At 47.5% G+C, this 14,573-nt stretch overlaps 2 protein-coding genes across 2 annotated transcripts in view; one reads left to right on the forward strand and one right to left on the reverse strand.

The window, feature by feature from the left end:
- Positions 1–893: 893 nt before the first annotated feature.
- On the forward strand, positions 894–5,363 carry AAMDC (adipogenesis associated, Mth938 domain containing). The gene is made up of 3 exons (XM_010134952.1): positions 894–1,041; positions 4,387–4,482; positions 5,223–5,363. The coding sequence occupies exons 1-3, from the start codon at positions 910–912 to the stop codon at positions 5,361–5,363; spliced, it is 369 nt and encodes a 122-aa protein (XP_010133254.1). The 5' UTR covers positions 894–909.
- Positions 5,364–11,998: 6,635 nt separating this feature from the next.
- Positions 11,999–14,573, reverse strand: part of INTS4 (integrator complex subunit 4) — a gene marked incomplete at its 5' end in the record, with an annotated part of 33,036 nt that continues 30,461 nt past the window's right edge. Inside the window, 2 exons of the mRNA XM_010134953.1 lie at positions 11,999–12,192; positions 14,267–14,387. Coding sequence (XP_010133255.1) covers positions 11,999–12,192; positions 14,267–14,387 — 315 coding nt within the window. The remainder of the gene's footprint in view (positions 12,193–14,266; positions 14,388–14,573) is intronic.

The following is a 14,573-nucleotide window of genomic DNA, read 5'->3' on the forward strand; positions in this document are numbered from 1 at the left end:
TCACCTTCTGCCAGAACCACACCAGCAATCAGACACAGCGACATGAAGAAGGGCTGTGAAGAGAGCGTGAGCTTTCCCGGTGCAGTGAGGCAGATCCCTGCCCTGCTGATGCCCGGCTGCAATTGTGACAGCGGATCTGATAATGACCGCTGTTAACGCTGAAGAGTGGTTGCTGTCCAGCAGCGCAGATAAGGCCTCAGCTGGAGCCCTCTGTCTAGGCAACAGACATCAGAGAAAGATGCGTATCGATTGTTGGCTGCCAGGGAGAATAAAAGGAGAAAATAAGCAGAGATTTAGAAAACGTGACTGAAGGGAAGTGAAGTTTATTTAGTCTAAAAGGAAGGAAAAAAAGACGTAAGTCCGCAGGATAACAAAACCTGGTGAAAAAGACAAAGATTAAGCTGTTCTTGTCCACCACAGAAAGGATTAGAAATCATGTGTTTAAGTTGAAACAATGAAGATTGAGGTCAAACATTAGAAAAGTTGTTATTGGGTGTTTAACTGAGCTGAGATATGACATAGGGAGACTTGGCCTCTGTAAGGAGTGACTTGGCAAAGAGGGCTTGACCCGTCAGGTCTCTGACAGTCCTGTTTGCTGTAGCGATGTGGCAATGTCGTTGATTTGTTCATGGCTTCTCTGTTGGGTTGGTTTGCTTGGGATTTTTGTAACCTCATTTACCACTTTCATAGAGCGGCCAGAGAAACAGTGGTTCTCTCAGATTAAAATATCTGAGAGATATCCATTCAGCTCTGGAGTCACAAAATCATGTGGGTAAAGGCTGTGGCAGTGTTTCCTTCCCAGCTCCTTAGGGCAAGAACAAAATTTTCTGGTTTTATTAACGTTCTGCCTATGTTAGCCTGATGTTGTGTATGAAATATCCTTTTTCCAGACTTTGGTTCAACTTCGTGATGTCTTCCCCTGAAATTGCTTCCCTTTCTTGGGGTCAGATGAAGGTGAAAGGCTGCTCTACAACATATAAGGACTGCAAAGTGTGGCCGGGAGGAAGCCGAACCTGGGATTGGCGAGAAACTGGGACTAATGTAAGTTTTCTGTTTCCTGTCCATCCTCCATTTTAAACGGGATGCTGAAAGTGCCAGACAGATGAAAGCAAAGGGCAGCTCACAGAATTTCTGGCTGTTAGACTTTTCCTTGGAAGAACTGAGCGTTGTTTCAGAAGTGACTGTGAAAAGAGGCCAGAGGACTGGGGGGACACAGCATGCTACAGATGGAAGGGTGTGGCCACCATTGCCACCAGTCCTGGCAGCTCTCCTGGTCAGTGCACTGTGGAGCTCTAAACCGCATCCTGTGTTCAATTAAGAGTGCGGTTGTCATGAGGTAACACCTTCTTTTGAGACTAGAGTTGTCTTGAGTGAGATAGAGGATGTTAAAAGGAATCAACAGTAACTGACCTGCTGTGCTGAGAAGCCAACAGTGCTTGTGGTTTAGTTTATATCCTTTTCCTTGGGGTTCCTTGTCCTTTTTTCAGAGGAAAAATATGCAGGTACAGCATCATATTTCTCTGTGAAAAGCTCTCGGTCTGGCTGACCACGCGGTGACTTCTCTTGGTAGCTGCACACAGATACCAAGTGCTTGCCCTGACAGTTTGTAAACTTTATCTGTCAGCATTGTCAGAGCTGTGTAAAGGTGCATGGGACAGTATTGATGTTCCAGATTTAGAAGCAGCAAAGTGCCCGTTGTGTTCGGAAGTTGATGGTAATTCTCCTGGTGCTAGAGCTTGCACTGGGCCAGCTGGATTGGCTAGAAGAACAAATCCAGACTTCCTAAGCGAAAGTTGAGGCACCAAAGAACTACGTACTGACCAGATCTTAGACCCACACCTGCAGCTGTACCTGCCCAGAGGATTCAGCTCCCTTGGATTCTTTTTGACACAACTGAAGGGCAGAGCCTTTGGTTTTGGAACTTTTGTCTATAATTTTGGGGGGAACAGAGTCAGAGTTCAGTTTTTACAGAGTATATAACCCCAAGAAAAAGGTAGTGCTGCTGCACAAAGCGATCTGTACCATGCAGAGAGCAAGCTGTGGGTGTAACCTTTTCAACTGTACTTCATTTTTGGTCTGATTATAAACGATGACGTTGTCACTGGCTGTTCGGAGGCGTGGGTTGTGTGGTGAGAGTCACTTTTTGTTTGTTTGACAGTATGGTTTTCCTGCTTTATCTGCACGTACAACCAAAGAAACAGAACAGAAATGATAGCTGAGAAGTTCCCAACTAGTTCCCAGCTCAGTCACATCTCAATATCTGTTACAATCTCAAAAACTTTGGTTTCAAAGTATCAGCACCTTTATTTTTAAAGGAAGGCATTTTGGAGGCCGAGCTTGTCTCTTGCAGTTTCTAACAAGGGTTTTCTTCGGGGGACAGGTGAAGGCTCTGAGTCCTTAGAGGAGTCCTCTAGCTGAAACAAGACGAACTAAAATCAGAGGGGAGTTGGGTTATTTGGAGAGGTCAGTTTTCTGGCATCTTTTTGATGTTATCTGGAAGTAAAACATACTTATTTAGGTTTTGCCTTGTAAAGCTCCTGCTTTAGGTCTGTTCTGTCCCCCTTGGAGCTGTGAGGAGTTGGGTGGCTTGGCTTAGAGATGAATAATGAGAGGTAAATATGAGAAGAAAACTAAACTTTTCTGGCCTGCTTTGCCAACTCTAGAAGCAGCATAAAGAGTTAATCCGATCCACCCTGGAAATAGCAGGATTCAGCAGTCGCGTTTTCCACGCATTTCTCCCTGGTAGCCTGCAGTCCACTTACTTTCTTTGAGCGTCTTTTTCCTGGGGGTAGGTGGAGCTGAAGTCTGGGAAACAAGCAGTGCTGGTCACGTCCCACACTCTGGTTGGAAACAAATTGCTTCCTTGCCTTCTCTGCCATCAGGCTGCTGTCTAGGACGTAACTCTTTCATCAGGGAAAATTGTCTAACTGGCTGTGCAAGGTTCTGTAACCGAGTGCTAATAGTTCTTGTGGCCTTCACCCTTGGGGCTGGAAGGCAGCCGCCCTGGCTGGCTGTGTTTCAGTGCCAGCTCCTAGTGGGAGCAAAGAAGTTGGAACCCTGAAAGGAAAGCAGAGACCAGAACAGGCCAGAAATTCTGCTGCCCTTCCTCGTTCCCTCCAGGGGTCAAATCAGCACTGAGACAGTTATTCCATCATGTTACATGTTTCCTGTAGGGACACTGGTTTCCTACAAAACCAGTGTGGAAGTCTCCACATCTTAGTGTGATGTGTAACTGAAGAACAAACTTTATCCCATGGCCTCCGCGTCTCAGTACTTATCATATGACAGCAAACCTTCCCCAGCCACCTCATCACTGTAGTGGCAGTAAACCAGAGCAGTTCTGCTGTCTGAGTTTTGAGTCTGCTTTAAAACCCCCGAAGACAAAACGTTTCCTGCTCCGTCACAAACACGTACCTGTGGGGATTTGGTCTGCAGTACCACAGTGACAGCTGCGTTCCAGCTGTGGCTATCAAATGGAGCTGGGCTAAGGGCAACACACAGCTTGGAGAACCATAAAGGGGAACCATCTCTGCTGCAATTCCAGATACCAACCAGGCTAAAGACTTCCTGGTAGGATGTTTAATCCTCTCTTTGGAGAGGCTCTGTGGAAAGTTTCCCTCACCTGTGACTTCAGGGAGTTCATGGGTTTGTTTCAGCTGGAAAAGTCTTGCTCTGTGCTGCAAGCTGAGGCATTGACAGGGCTGAGGAGAGAACTCCAGCACCTCGTATGAGGCCGCAGCATCAGCTGCTGAAGAGGTGGGCAGGGGAAAAAAAACAGGAGAGGACCTGAGGACGTGCTGATAGAGCTCTTTTCTTTTTCTTTGAGGAGTTTGGTTTCAAATATTCCTTTCTCAAAATTAAGGATAGTGCAGCCATTGAAACTGTTAACGGAAGAGAAGGTAACCGATATGTTCCAGGCCTCTGCAGTAAATGAGATTTGCGAAGTAAACAAGAGAAGAATTTAGTAATTTTAATTATTCAGGGAGCTCTTTGTAACTCAAGTGAGTAAACTTTGGCTCGCCACAGTCTTTAGAGCAAAAAGGTTTTGTTAATTTGAAAACAAACAGCAACATGTTGCAATTTATTGATTTCACTTTAACGTGTAATGTTTACAGTTGTTTGCCATAAATGTTTCAGAAATGCGTAATGCATCTTTTATGTTTAACTGTTTATTAAAGAGTGATGATACTGCCGTCAGTTGATTAACTCTCAGCCTTCATCCGCATATCAAATGACTTTTTTAATTACCGGTGATACCTACTGTGCCTGTGCAGGAAAGGGGGTTGTGTCCCTGCTCCTCCATGGGCAGCTGGGAAGCACATAGACAAAGCTCTCCTGGTCGGTGGTGCCTGACAGGGGCTGTTCTTTCCCTCCCCTGACACTTAGCATTCCCCAGGAGTGCAGCCAGCTGACCTTGAAGAAGTTGTCAAGAAGGGGGTGAAAACTGTGGTGATTGGTCGTGGCATGAGCGAGGCTTTGCAGGTAGGTTTTTGTTCCATGAGAAACACAGAGCTGTTTGTTTTTCCTCTCCCTCTGATTGGGGTGGGGGGCAGGGAAGACATTTATGAAGCTTTACTAAGAGGGGAAGAAAATTCAGAAATTATCTGCTGCCAGGAGTTCCTCTGCTCCTGAAAGAAACATCATTTGGGCTCGTCGGCATTAGCATCAGTGTCAAGCACTGAAGAGTTTGCTACAGTAGCCAAATAAATGAGGAGAACTGTTTACTGTGTCATTGGTCCTCCCTCTTAGAACAGGTTATGAAGCAGCTAGAGCTGCTGCCTGCTGTGATCGCTTGGATCATTAGGCATTGTTGTCAGTCACGTTGGCAGGGTGTCATGTCTGCAGATAAACCAGCCACAGAAAGCTTGGAAGTGGTGAGCTTTTCTTCATGAGAAGCAATTCCTCAGCTTTTTGGTGAGGAAATTAACCTTATTCAGGTTAATTACCTTGAGCTCCAGCTCTGTTGGTGTGAGAAAGGGCTGCGTTTGAAACCGTGCTGAGGAGAGATGGGAGGTGTGGATATAAAAGTAGCTTTATTGAAGAGAAAAAAATTGAAGAGAAAAAAATTGAGATCAATCGTAGAAATATCTGATGATATTCGCAATTGGGGCTGCTGCCAGTTATTAATGAGCAAATGCAACAGCACCTGTTTTTCTTGACACCTTACAGAGAGGGGAAAAGAGTCTCATACCTGCTCTTCCCATGTCCTTTTCTCTTCTGAGGTACCACCATCTACCGTGGAGTACCTGAAGAAGAATGGGATTGACGTGTTGGTCTTGCAAACAGAGAAGGCCGTGGAAGAGTACAACGCCCTGGCTGCTCAGGGGGTCAGAGTGGGGGGAGTCTTCCACTCCACCTGCTGAAGGGTTCCAGCCCACACCGCCTCCCTTGGCTGCAGCCGAACGTGGACGCACCTCAGTGACAAATCAAGTTACAGCTGACAGTGTGGGCTTGCGTGCCAAGGCGGCTGCGCTGGAGACCACAATGGCGAGGAAAGATGGGTAGTTCAGGGTTTAAACAAACAGAGCGCTCGCAAAAGGGGACTATTCATGAGATCACACAGTTGCAGAACTGTTTCTTGAGATTGACCTAATCTTATTCTGAATTCTGGTTACTTAACTTCTTACCTCTTGGCTAAATTAAGATGCCATGTTTTGATTCCTTTTAATAGGAAATGGCCAAAATCAATTATTGGCTGTTGGAACACAGCTGTCAGCTGATGGGTACAACCGAGGGGGAGATACGAAGCAGTGGTAAAGAACCACTGTGTAAATAAGTTAAATTAAAAAGTGAACCCAGAACGTACGACTTTGCCTCAGTCAGGCCATTGGCTGCGCAGAGCTGTTAGTGATAATTCTGGAGCATCTGTGTTCAGCACTTCCACATTTTACACTGAAAAAACAAAAAGAAAACCTCTACAGGGAATAAACATAAAATCTGGGCCTTAAATTTTCCTTCTAAGGAAATACCTTAAGTTGTATCTATGCATCTAGCGAGATGGTTGAGGATTGAGTTGTGCAACACGTCTCTGTTCAAAAGGCCCCGCCAAGTGCTCAAAATTCACTTTGTCCCAAAACTGGAGTTTGCTGCATACACTGTTGATCTTTCGGAAATCAGCCTGAACTGCTGCCAGAGACCCAGGAAGAGAGGTGAAAACTCCTCGTTACCTGGTGATTTAAACCCTGTGCTTACAACCTCATTATTACACTGAAAATTGTGTTTAGAAGTTCTCACAGTTGCTGTTCTTGGTGGGCGATGATGATAGCACCACTTACGAAGTACCTGCTGTAGATTTTCCCCCCAGGCTCACCAGTTCTTGACCCGATAAGTCCTGCGTGTCCTGACAGCAGCTGATGCTACAAAAGCCCTGAGGCACTCGGAGCGCTCCAGAGGCTTAGAGAATATGCCACCTTTCCCAGGACCCAAGAAAACCCTTCAGAAAATGCTATGTCCTCCTCCTATTTATTTGCTCTCATAATCACTTAAAACCCTTTATCTGATAAAAATACAGCGTGGTGTAAATGCCAAGGGAAAGTGAGTAATGAAACCTTTTATCTTGCCACCTCCTCATTGCAGCGACGTTTGCTGTTAGTGCAGCTACAGTGAGGCAATGGCTTATCTGCGCCTGCACCAACTGCCTCTCCAGCCGCATCCCTGCCGCGGCAACCGGTGTGATGCACATTACAGCCATGGTGACACCTCTCTGAAGAGCTGGCGTGGGGTGAAGTGGAAGGGGACACACTCTCCCCGAAGGCTGCTGTCACCCCGAGGGCTGCCAGCAGAGCCAGGTCCTGCAGTCTGCAGTGTGTGAAGGCTTTTGCTCTTACAACGGGGTGGTCAGGCTCTCTTGATCATTGTCATATATTTGCATTATTTTGTGAGCTTTTGGGCCTTACGGCAGCCTGAACTAGGAAGAGGTTTTGTAAGGCTGTTACTGAGGGGACAATTCCAGTGTTTTAAACCTGCAGCATGTACATTACACTGCTCAAAATTGAGTAAACAAACACCTGATGTTTCACCTCCAGGGTTTTTCCCACCCACCCCCCTTTTTTAAAAATATTTTCATATAAATGTGGACATTAATGATGATGCCATATTCAACAAAACTACTCAGCCCAGGTCCTACATTTGAGAAAATTTCCATGGGCTCCTTACGCCGGTGCTGCATTTTTGTCCTTCCAAAAACCCACGAGAGGAGCAGAGCCCATTCAGCACTGCCAGGTGCCTTCAGAGGTGCTTTGTGCTGCAGCCGCTTAATTGTTCCTTTCATTTGGCACTCGGTGGGATACAGAAGGTTCCACTTCTACAACAGGGAGCTGCAGCATGCTCAGAAATGGATTTCTCTTTTTTAAACTGCTGAATTCCGCTACCATCAGTACAAAATTTCGGTGTCTACAAGGAGATGATCTGCTGCAAGGCTCTTCCACTGCCGCTCTCATCAGCTTCCCGAGTCAACTTTGTCACTTCCCACAACAGCGTCTGCTCCACTTGGGCTGCTCCAACCCCTGAAAGCCCAATTTCCTTCTTGGTGCCTGAAATGGCTTTGCTACGTGGTGGAAACAGCTGGAACTGATTCATCAAAACATTCAACCGGAGCTCAAAAGAGAGTCGGTATTAAGCTGCTGCTTTCAGCCAGAACCGTAAATAATTTGTTAAGATTACGGGCTCATTGCCCAAATCATGGGAATGCACTTTGACAGGGCAGGATTTCTCACATACGCCACTTCTCTGCCTCCCACCAGGAAAACGATCTCCCAGTAGGCAGTGAACTCCCACCGTGACGCTCTCGTTAAAGCAGAGCCACGGCTGGGATGGGGGCCAGGAAGATTCCACCCAGCTGCGCCGCCACCAAGTGAGTCAGGCCCTGGCCCTTATCTTTGTGAAGCAGCATATGGAGCTGGCAGCCAGGAGGAATAGGACACAGACAGGTTCATAGACCCCCTCCGACCAGCTCAACACAACCAGCATTGCCAAAGGACATCAAGCAGCATTTGTGCAGAGCGCAGCATGCAACAAAGGAGCAAGGCCAGCAGGTGGAGGGAGGGGATGCTGCCCCTCTGCTGCGCTCTGCTCTGCTCTGGGGAGACCCCCCTGCAGTGCCGGGTCCAGCTCCGGGCTCCTCAGCACAGCAGAGCCAGGGAGCTGCTGGAGCGGGGCCACAGGAGGCCCCAGCAATGCTGGCAGGGTGGAAGCCCTCTGCTGGGAAGCCAGGGGAGAGAGTTGGGGGTGTTGAGGCTGGAGCAGAGAAGGCTGCGGGGAGACCTTAGTGCGGCCTGTGAGTGCTGCCAGGGGCCTCTGAGAAAGCTGGGGAGGGGCTTTGGATCAGGGTCTGTTGGGACAGGACAAGGGGTGATGGGTTCAAGTGGAAGAGGGAGATTGAGACCAGAGAGAAGGAAAATATGTTTGACACTGAGGATGGTGAGACCCTGGCCCAGGTTTCCCCGAGAGGTGGGAGAAGCCCCATGCCTGGCCCCATGCCAGGTCAGGTTGTCCCTTGAGAGGCGGGAGAAGCCCCATTGCTGTCCCCATGTCAGGTCGGGTTGGCCCTTGGGGCACTGAGCAAACTGCTCTAGTTGCCGATGTCCCTGCTCCCTGCAGGGGGTTGAACTGGACGACCTTGAAAGGTCCTTCCAACCCAAACCCTTCTGTGATTCTCTGATCTATGAGCCTTAAAACTTGATTTTAGTCCCACCGTGTTAGTCCCACTAATTGTGCATTAGCACAGTGTAAACTAACCAGCCATGCTGCTCCCCCTTCCTGTGCCTGCTACTAAAAATAAACTAGAAGATGCGAGTGAAGTGAGATGAACACAGTAGTTGTATCTCTGACTTGGTTAAAAGATCTGAAAACTCAGACAAGCATGATGGGAATCCAGAGAAAACCCATCTCTGTGAGCTGGAACCCCCGATGATGTCAGTGGTCCCAGTTTAAATGTTTGGCCTGCGGCTTTGTCTTCCCAAGACTCTGCTTTCCACATTTTGCAGCGAGTGTATCTGCCCACTGAGTTTTTCTGTTCATTTACAAATCAGATAGGTGAAAGCCACTCCAGGTTAGGATGAGCTTCTCCTCATCTTCAGCTTTGTTCCAAACACATTGTTCCTGACTCGGTAATTGCAGTATTGCAAATTTCTAAGAAGTGACCTAATAATTAATTTCAATGGACTTCACACACAGATTACGACTTGCCCATTAAAGGCATTCAGTGCAGGGCTTCCTCCCTCTACAGATGCCACCTAGAATTAAATCTGAAAAAAAAAATGGTGAAAAAAAACCCACAACACATTTTCAAACCCGCTAGCTACACTTTCATGGGGCAGTTCAGCCTTCTCTTTACTTTGTCAGATTCTTGACACTCTTCCCTTATGTCTAGAAGAAAAGGAGAACTTGTGATTTCTTGATTCAAACTAGGGATCAGAGAAAATACTACAGGATGGTGTCAAGAAGAGAAGCCAACTATGGAATACTCCCATTAGGAGACTGGAAATGTTCGTAGCAGACTTAAATTTTCAAGTTGGTTTAAGCATCTTTAAAATTACAGATGAAGAACTTTCCTACAGCCCTTCAGTATTTGATTTTCAGATGGTTCCAAATCAGATGGCGAGTGGTCTTTGCCCAGTGTGTTATATGAGAGGAGCTCAAGCACAGCACCAGGGGAGCAAAATAGGGGAAATCTGTTCCAGTGCTCAGGAAGATGCCCAGAATTTGATACTAAAAATGAAATACAGGGAAAAAATGCCCAGAATGGAGTAGCTGTTTGGTCATCTGTGGCCAGGGAACAAATGATAAATCATGAAATCACAGAATCATTTTGGTTGGAAAAGACTTTTAAGCTCATCGAGTCCAACTGTTACCTCAACAGTGCCAGGTCATCACTATCCCCTGACCCTCAGCACCACCTCGACACATCGGTTAAACCCCTCCAGGGATGGGGACTCCACCACTGACCTGGGCAGCCTGGGCCAGGCCTGGACAACCCCAACAGGCAAGAAAGTGTTCCTCAGGGCTAACCTAAACTCACATACCGGCAACAACAAAGCAGCCAAAGTACGGTGAGGAAAGGCCTCACTGTGCTGCCATCAGTCTGCACTGCACTGGCAGAGAAGGGCGGCCCTCACCACTAAGCAGCTGTTCCCACAGACCCTGGCTGCGCTGCCTCCCAAAGCACCAACTGTGGCCTGGAGCATGTGGACACCATTTAAATCAGAAGTTTTTATTGAGATGATGAACTGCAGAGGTGCTGGGAAGCGTAAAATTGAGAGGGGAAGGAAAAAAGTCTGTAATGAGCTCGCTCAGCTCCTCAAGCATCTGCCTGGACACAGCTTCATAGCAAGAGACATACCTCAGTACCCACCGCTGGGACTGAACTGGCAGTGCCCTAGAGCAGTCGGACAGTACCAACGCGGCTGCTACACGTGCAGGAGGTTTTCAAAGCAATGCCCAAGAGGTGAAATGCCAAAACCCTGTTTGTAAGAGCAGCAGCGCTAAGAATGGAGATTTAACTCAGGAACACCGAAAGCTGCTGAATAGTTTGATGGTTATGAGCCTTTGGACCACAACACTGCTAAAAATTTAACACAAAAGCCCGCAGTACCTGCAGTAATTTCATTGTTGGGAAGCACAGGGGGTTATTAAACACATCCATCTTTGTACAACCGGGAAGTTCTCTTCACTGCTTTGTTCACTTGCTAAAAACACCCTTCTCTTCTTTTAGTGACTGATTTCTGAACACTGGTAATGTTTGCCGTGCTATCAAAGTTTCACACATTAAGCGCTCCTAGAAAATCCTACCAAGGGATGGCTACAAACCTCAGGAGGTTCTCCAGTCCGCCGAAGCCTTGCACAGACCCTGTCTGTCCAGACGGGTCAGTTTTAGTGCGCTCCTATCCCTCCACTCTCCCAGCTCACCCGCTTCAGGGAACACTGACAAGCTGCTTGTCTGCTGCTGAACTGAGAGCGTGTTCGCTGCTGCAGCTGGTTAGAGAGATCCTGGAGTGCCAAAACTGCTGCGGATTGAACAACTGGACAGACTTTCTCACCTCAGTGAGACTGGCCCAGGCCAAGATCATGCAGAAACAGGTTCTGTAGGACCTAGCGGGATGGGGTCAGGAATTTTCCAGCCTGTGGTGTTTAATCGCATTGATCCTGAAGACATACAGGAGAGCTGGACTGAAATTCAGAGATTCATACGCTGACTCCAGTTTACGGAAACAAACAAAAGAAGGAACACGCTGTGCTGTGTTGTTGCTGTATCTCAGATAAGCTCCATGTCCTGCTCACTCATGTCCTGCTCACTCAAGTCCTGGTGCTTGCACCAACAGGTTCCTCCTCTCGCCCACCACCACAGGAACCCTCCCCAGAGCTGCACCAGCTCCAGTGCAGCTGTACAGCATGTAAAAACACTCAGGATTTAGCTGACAGCAAGTGGCAGCTTCACTTTGAGGTACAGTTCCTGCACATGAACAGCACTTTGGAGTATTATTTTTTAACTAAGAATTTAGATGCTCAAATGCAAGTTTTAGACATTAAAAAAAAAACCCCAAAACAACAACCCCCCCATAACCCACCCCCGAACTCCTCAGCTTCATTTCAGAGTGCTGTAAAAATAATGTGGATTTACATGGCTGAGCATTTACACAGTAAATACCTTCCTAAATACGTTGCAGAAAACCAGGAGCCTTGAAGAGAAACTTCTGATCGGTAAAACCTGAAGATTTGGCTCCATGAAACTCCTGCTGGAGTGCTGAAAACTGTCTGGGTTCTGTTTAGTCAGTACACAAACATCTGCATCTTCATTGAACTACTCTTAACTCGCTGAAAACTCCCGTATTAGCCCATCTGCTTCTTCACAGAGGGGACCCATCATTCCTCAGCTGCTTTATTTCTCTGGTTGACTTTTTTTACGCAAACTGTTTTGGTTTGGTTCAGTGTCTTGGAACATTGTCTATTGTTTTCCTGTCACCCGACAAGCCCATAAATACATTTCTTTTAGAGAGAGACTTCACCGCCTGGCCGGTTTGGGCATGATGAAGACTTTGACGGGTTTGCTGAAGGGGATGGTTCCCTCGATGCCGTTCTCAGGTTGCGGAAGCGTCTCCAAACTCTCGCTCCAGGTAGATTTTGGCATTTTGGCAGATGCTTTGCTCCTGTTGGAATTGTAAGCCAGCAGCAGCCGCACTTCAATCTGACATGGCTCTGCAGAGAATAGAAAAACAGAACAACCCCAACATGACTGTCACAGCCCAGCGAACAACCAGCAGTGGATGAGATGGTCTCTCAGGAGTGCTGGGGTAAGCACAGAGCTATTCTGGGCTGGCCACAGCCCAGGCTGGTGCTTGAAAACACAACTTGGTCGTTGCATTCGGCACAGCAGAACTAAGCACCGTTTTAGATCACCCCCAATGCTTTGCCTCAGCTGAAAAAAAGAATCTCATGACTTAATAAATAAATTAAAAAATATTAAAAAAACTTTCAAAAGTAACTGCTTAAAGTTTTTCCGACCAAATCATAAAAGACCACAGAACCAGCAGGTCTCGCTGTCTATGTTTTTATGGCAGGATCATTTAAATCCAGATGATGCCTGGCAAAACTCACAGCACCAGAGACTATTTGAGGATTCTCTACTGTGGGAGGTTCTTCCCCCTCTTTCACCATCTCAGCAGCCACACAGTACCCCTAACGCTGCCCATAAGGCCATTTCACTTTGTTCTGCCAGTGCTCATAAGGAAAACAGGTTTTCAGTCTACACAGCACAACTCTGAGCACCATGCTGGACTAGAGCCCCCTCAGAATGTTCCTTTCGACTGAAAATCAGGATTCCTTTAAGGACTTTTCCATACGGACTTGTACTGGTTTGGACTGGGATAAAGTGAAACCTAAATCAAACCTACTGAAACCACCAAAATTTCAAGACATGATGCCCAGAACTGTAGCGACACTCTAGTTGAGACAGCACCAGTGCCAGACAAGAACACAAGAAACAACTTTTGCAATCACTCACAGCTCAGCTCAAATCTCCCTGAGCCTCATCTTTTCACCACTCTGTCACCTCTTCCTTACTTTGCAGTTTGCCATCCCCCCATCTCTTCTGCTACACCCCCTCAGTTAATCCATGCCTTGTATTTGGGCACACACTATGCACACACTTTTTACTGGCCTTCACCAAGTTTCATTGTCTTGAACTAAGGCAATTTCTCCATTTCGAACTGTGACCCTGTTTTGTGAACCCCTCCCAGCTTGGAGTCCTACATTTTATATGCCCAAGTGCGAATGTCAATAGTTAAAGTAATGGCTGGGGAGACACCAGAACAGAATCCCTTAAGGCCATACAACATGGACACACTCTATAAAGAGGAGAACGTGATAAAATATGGAACTTAACAAAATTCTGTTGGTTAAAAATCAGAGATCACCAAATCCTATTAAAAATGCTCAGAAAAAACGCTCAGAAAAATGCCCAGTTGAAAAACTGTGAAGGGGTTGAAAGAAAACAGGACAAAGGGAGCTGCAAACAAACACTCTGCTTTTGTTGTTTGAGGTCCACAAGCCGATGGCTGAAGCCCTTCCCTAGGGAGTGGGAACAGCAGCTGAGACTAAGCAGGAGCGCTGGAGTCGTGGATTGCATCAGAGCTAAAGGGTGGTTTTTTAGGGCAATTAAAGGGTGGACATTTGATGAGCAGTGAAACTGTACTCTGAGTACACAGTCCCAGAGGTTCCCGCCCCTCAAATACCTGACAGATCTAAAACAAACTGAGTCAGTTCACCAACTCCTTGCTTTTACGTGAGCATTTGGGCCTGACTCCCACAGCCAATCTCGCACAGAAATGGGTGACCCCACCTTGAACACGCACACGTGGCCCCCTGGCATGTAGGAGCCCCTTCCCTCCCCTGGCAGCAGCCCCTCTGGTCAGCCACAGAACAGCGGTGCCGTGTTAGCCAGGGAGAGGGAACTGCTGCAACAGAGCTTGAACCCAGGACACCCACCTTGAACACGCACACGTGGCCCCCTGGCATGTAGGAGCACCTTCCCTCCCCTGGCAGCAGCCCCTCTGGTCAGCCACAGAACAGCGGTGCCGTGTTAGCCAGGGAGAGGGAACTGCTGCAACAGAGCTGAGCGATGCTGAGGGTAGCATGGGCGACAGCTGGAGCCAGGATCCTCGAAGGCCCCCAAGACTGGGGGCACGTGCAAGAGACGGGGATCATGCAACACACACACGCTCCCGTCTCAGACAAGTGCAGCAACCACATGAACCGGTATCGTTACCGTTACCTGTCCAGGCTGTGTGCGAGAGGTACACCTGCGTTATCAGCCTGTGTCTGCCAGGACCGGGGTTTCGGAAGTCAGCTGGTTTAGGATGGATTATTTGTGCTTGTCCGTCCGGATACAATACCTACAGGGATAGAAAAAAAAGGAAGGAAACAACCGAATGACAGCTGGAGTGGGGACCTGCACAATATGTTCAGTGGCATCAGCTTCTGCCTCTGTGTTTTAAACGGAGGGTTTAATTTGTTACACTCTGAATTTGCCTTTGTACTCGGCATCGTTCCACATCGACCTCCTCAGCTGTGTTTGGAAC

The sequence above is a fragment of the Buceros rhinoceros genome, unplaced genomic scaffold (assembly GCF_000710305.1).
Source record: "Buceros rhinoceros silvestris isolate BGI_N320 unplaced genomic scaffold, ASM71030v1 scaffold6294, whole genome shotgun sequence".
Lineage (NCBI taxonomy): Eukaryota > Metazoa > Chordata > Aves > Bucerotiformes > Bucerotidae > Buceros > Buceros rhinoceros.

Bases quoted from the DNA above. Each gene is read 5' to 3' on its own strand.
- AAMDC (XM_010134952.1), top strand. From the start codon at position 910: ATGTCTTCCCCTGAAATTGCTTCCCTTTCTTGGGGTCAGATGAAGGTG. The intron at 1,042-4,386 runs GTAAGTTTTCTG...CCTGACACTTAG, and splicing joins GGCGAGAAACTGGGACTAAT to CATTCCCCAGGAGTGCAGCC. The intron at 4,483-5,222 runs GTAGGTTTTTGT...TTCTCTTCTGAG, and splicing joins GCATGAGCGAGGCTTTGCAG to GTACCACCATCTACCGTGGA.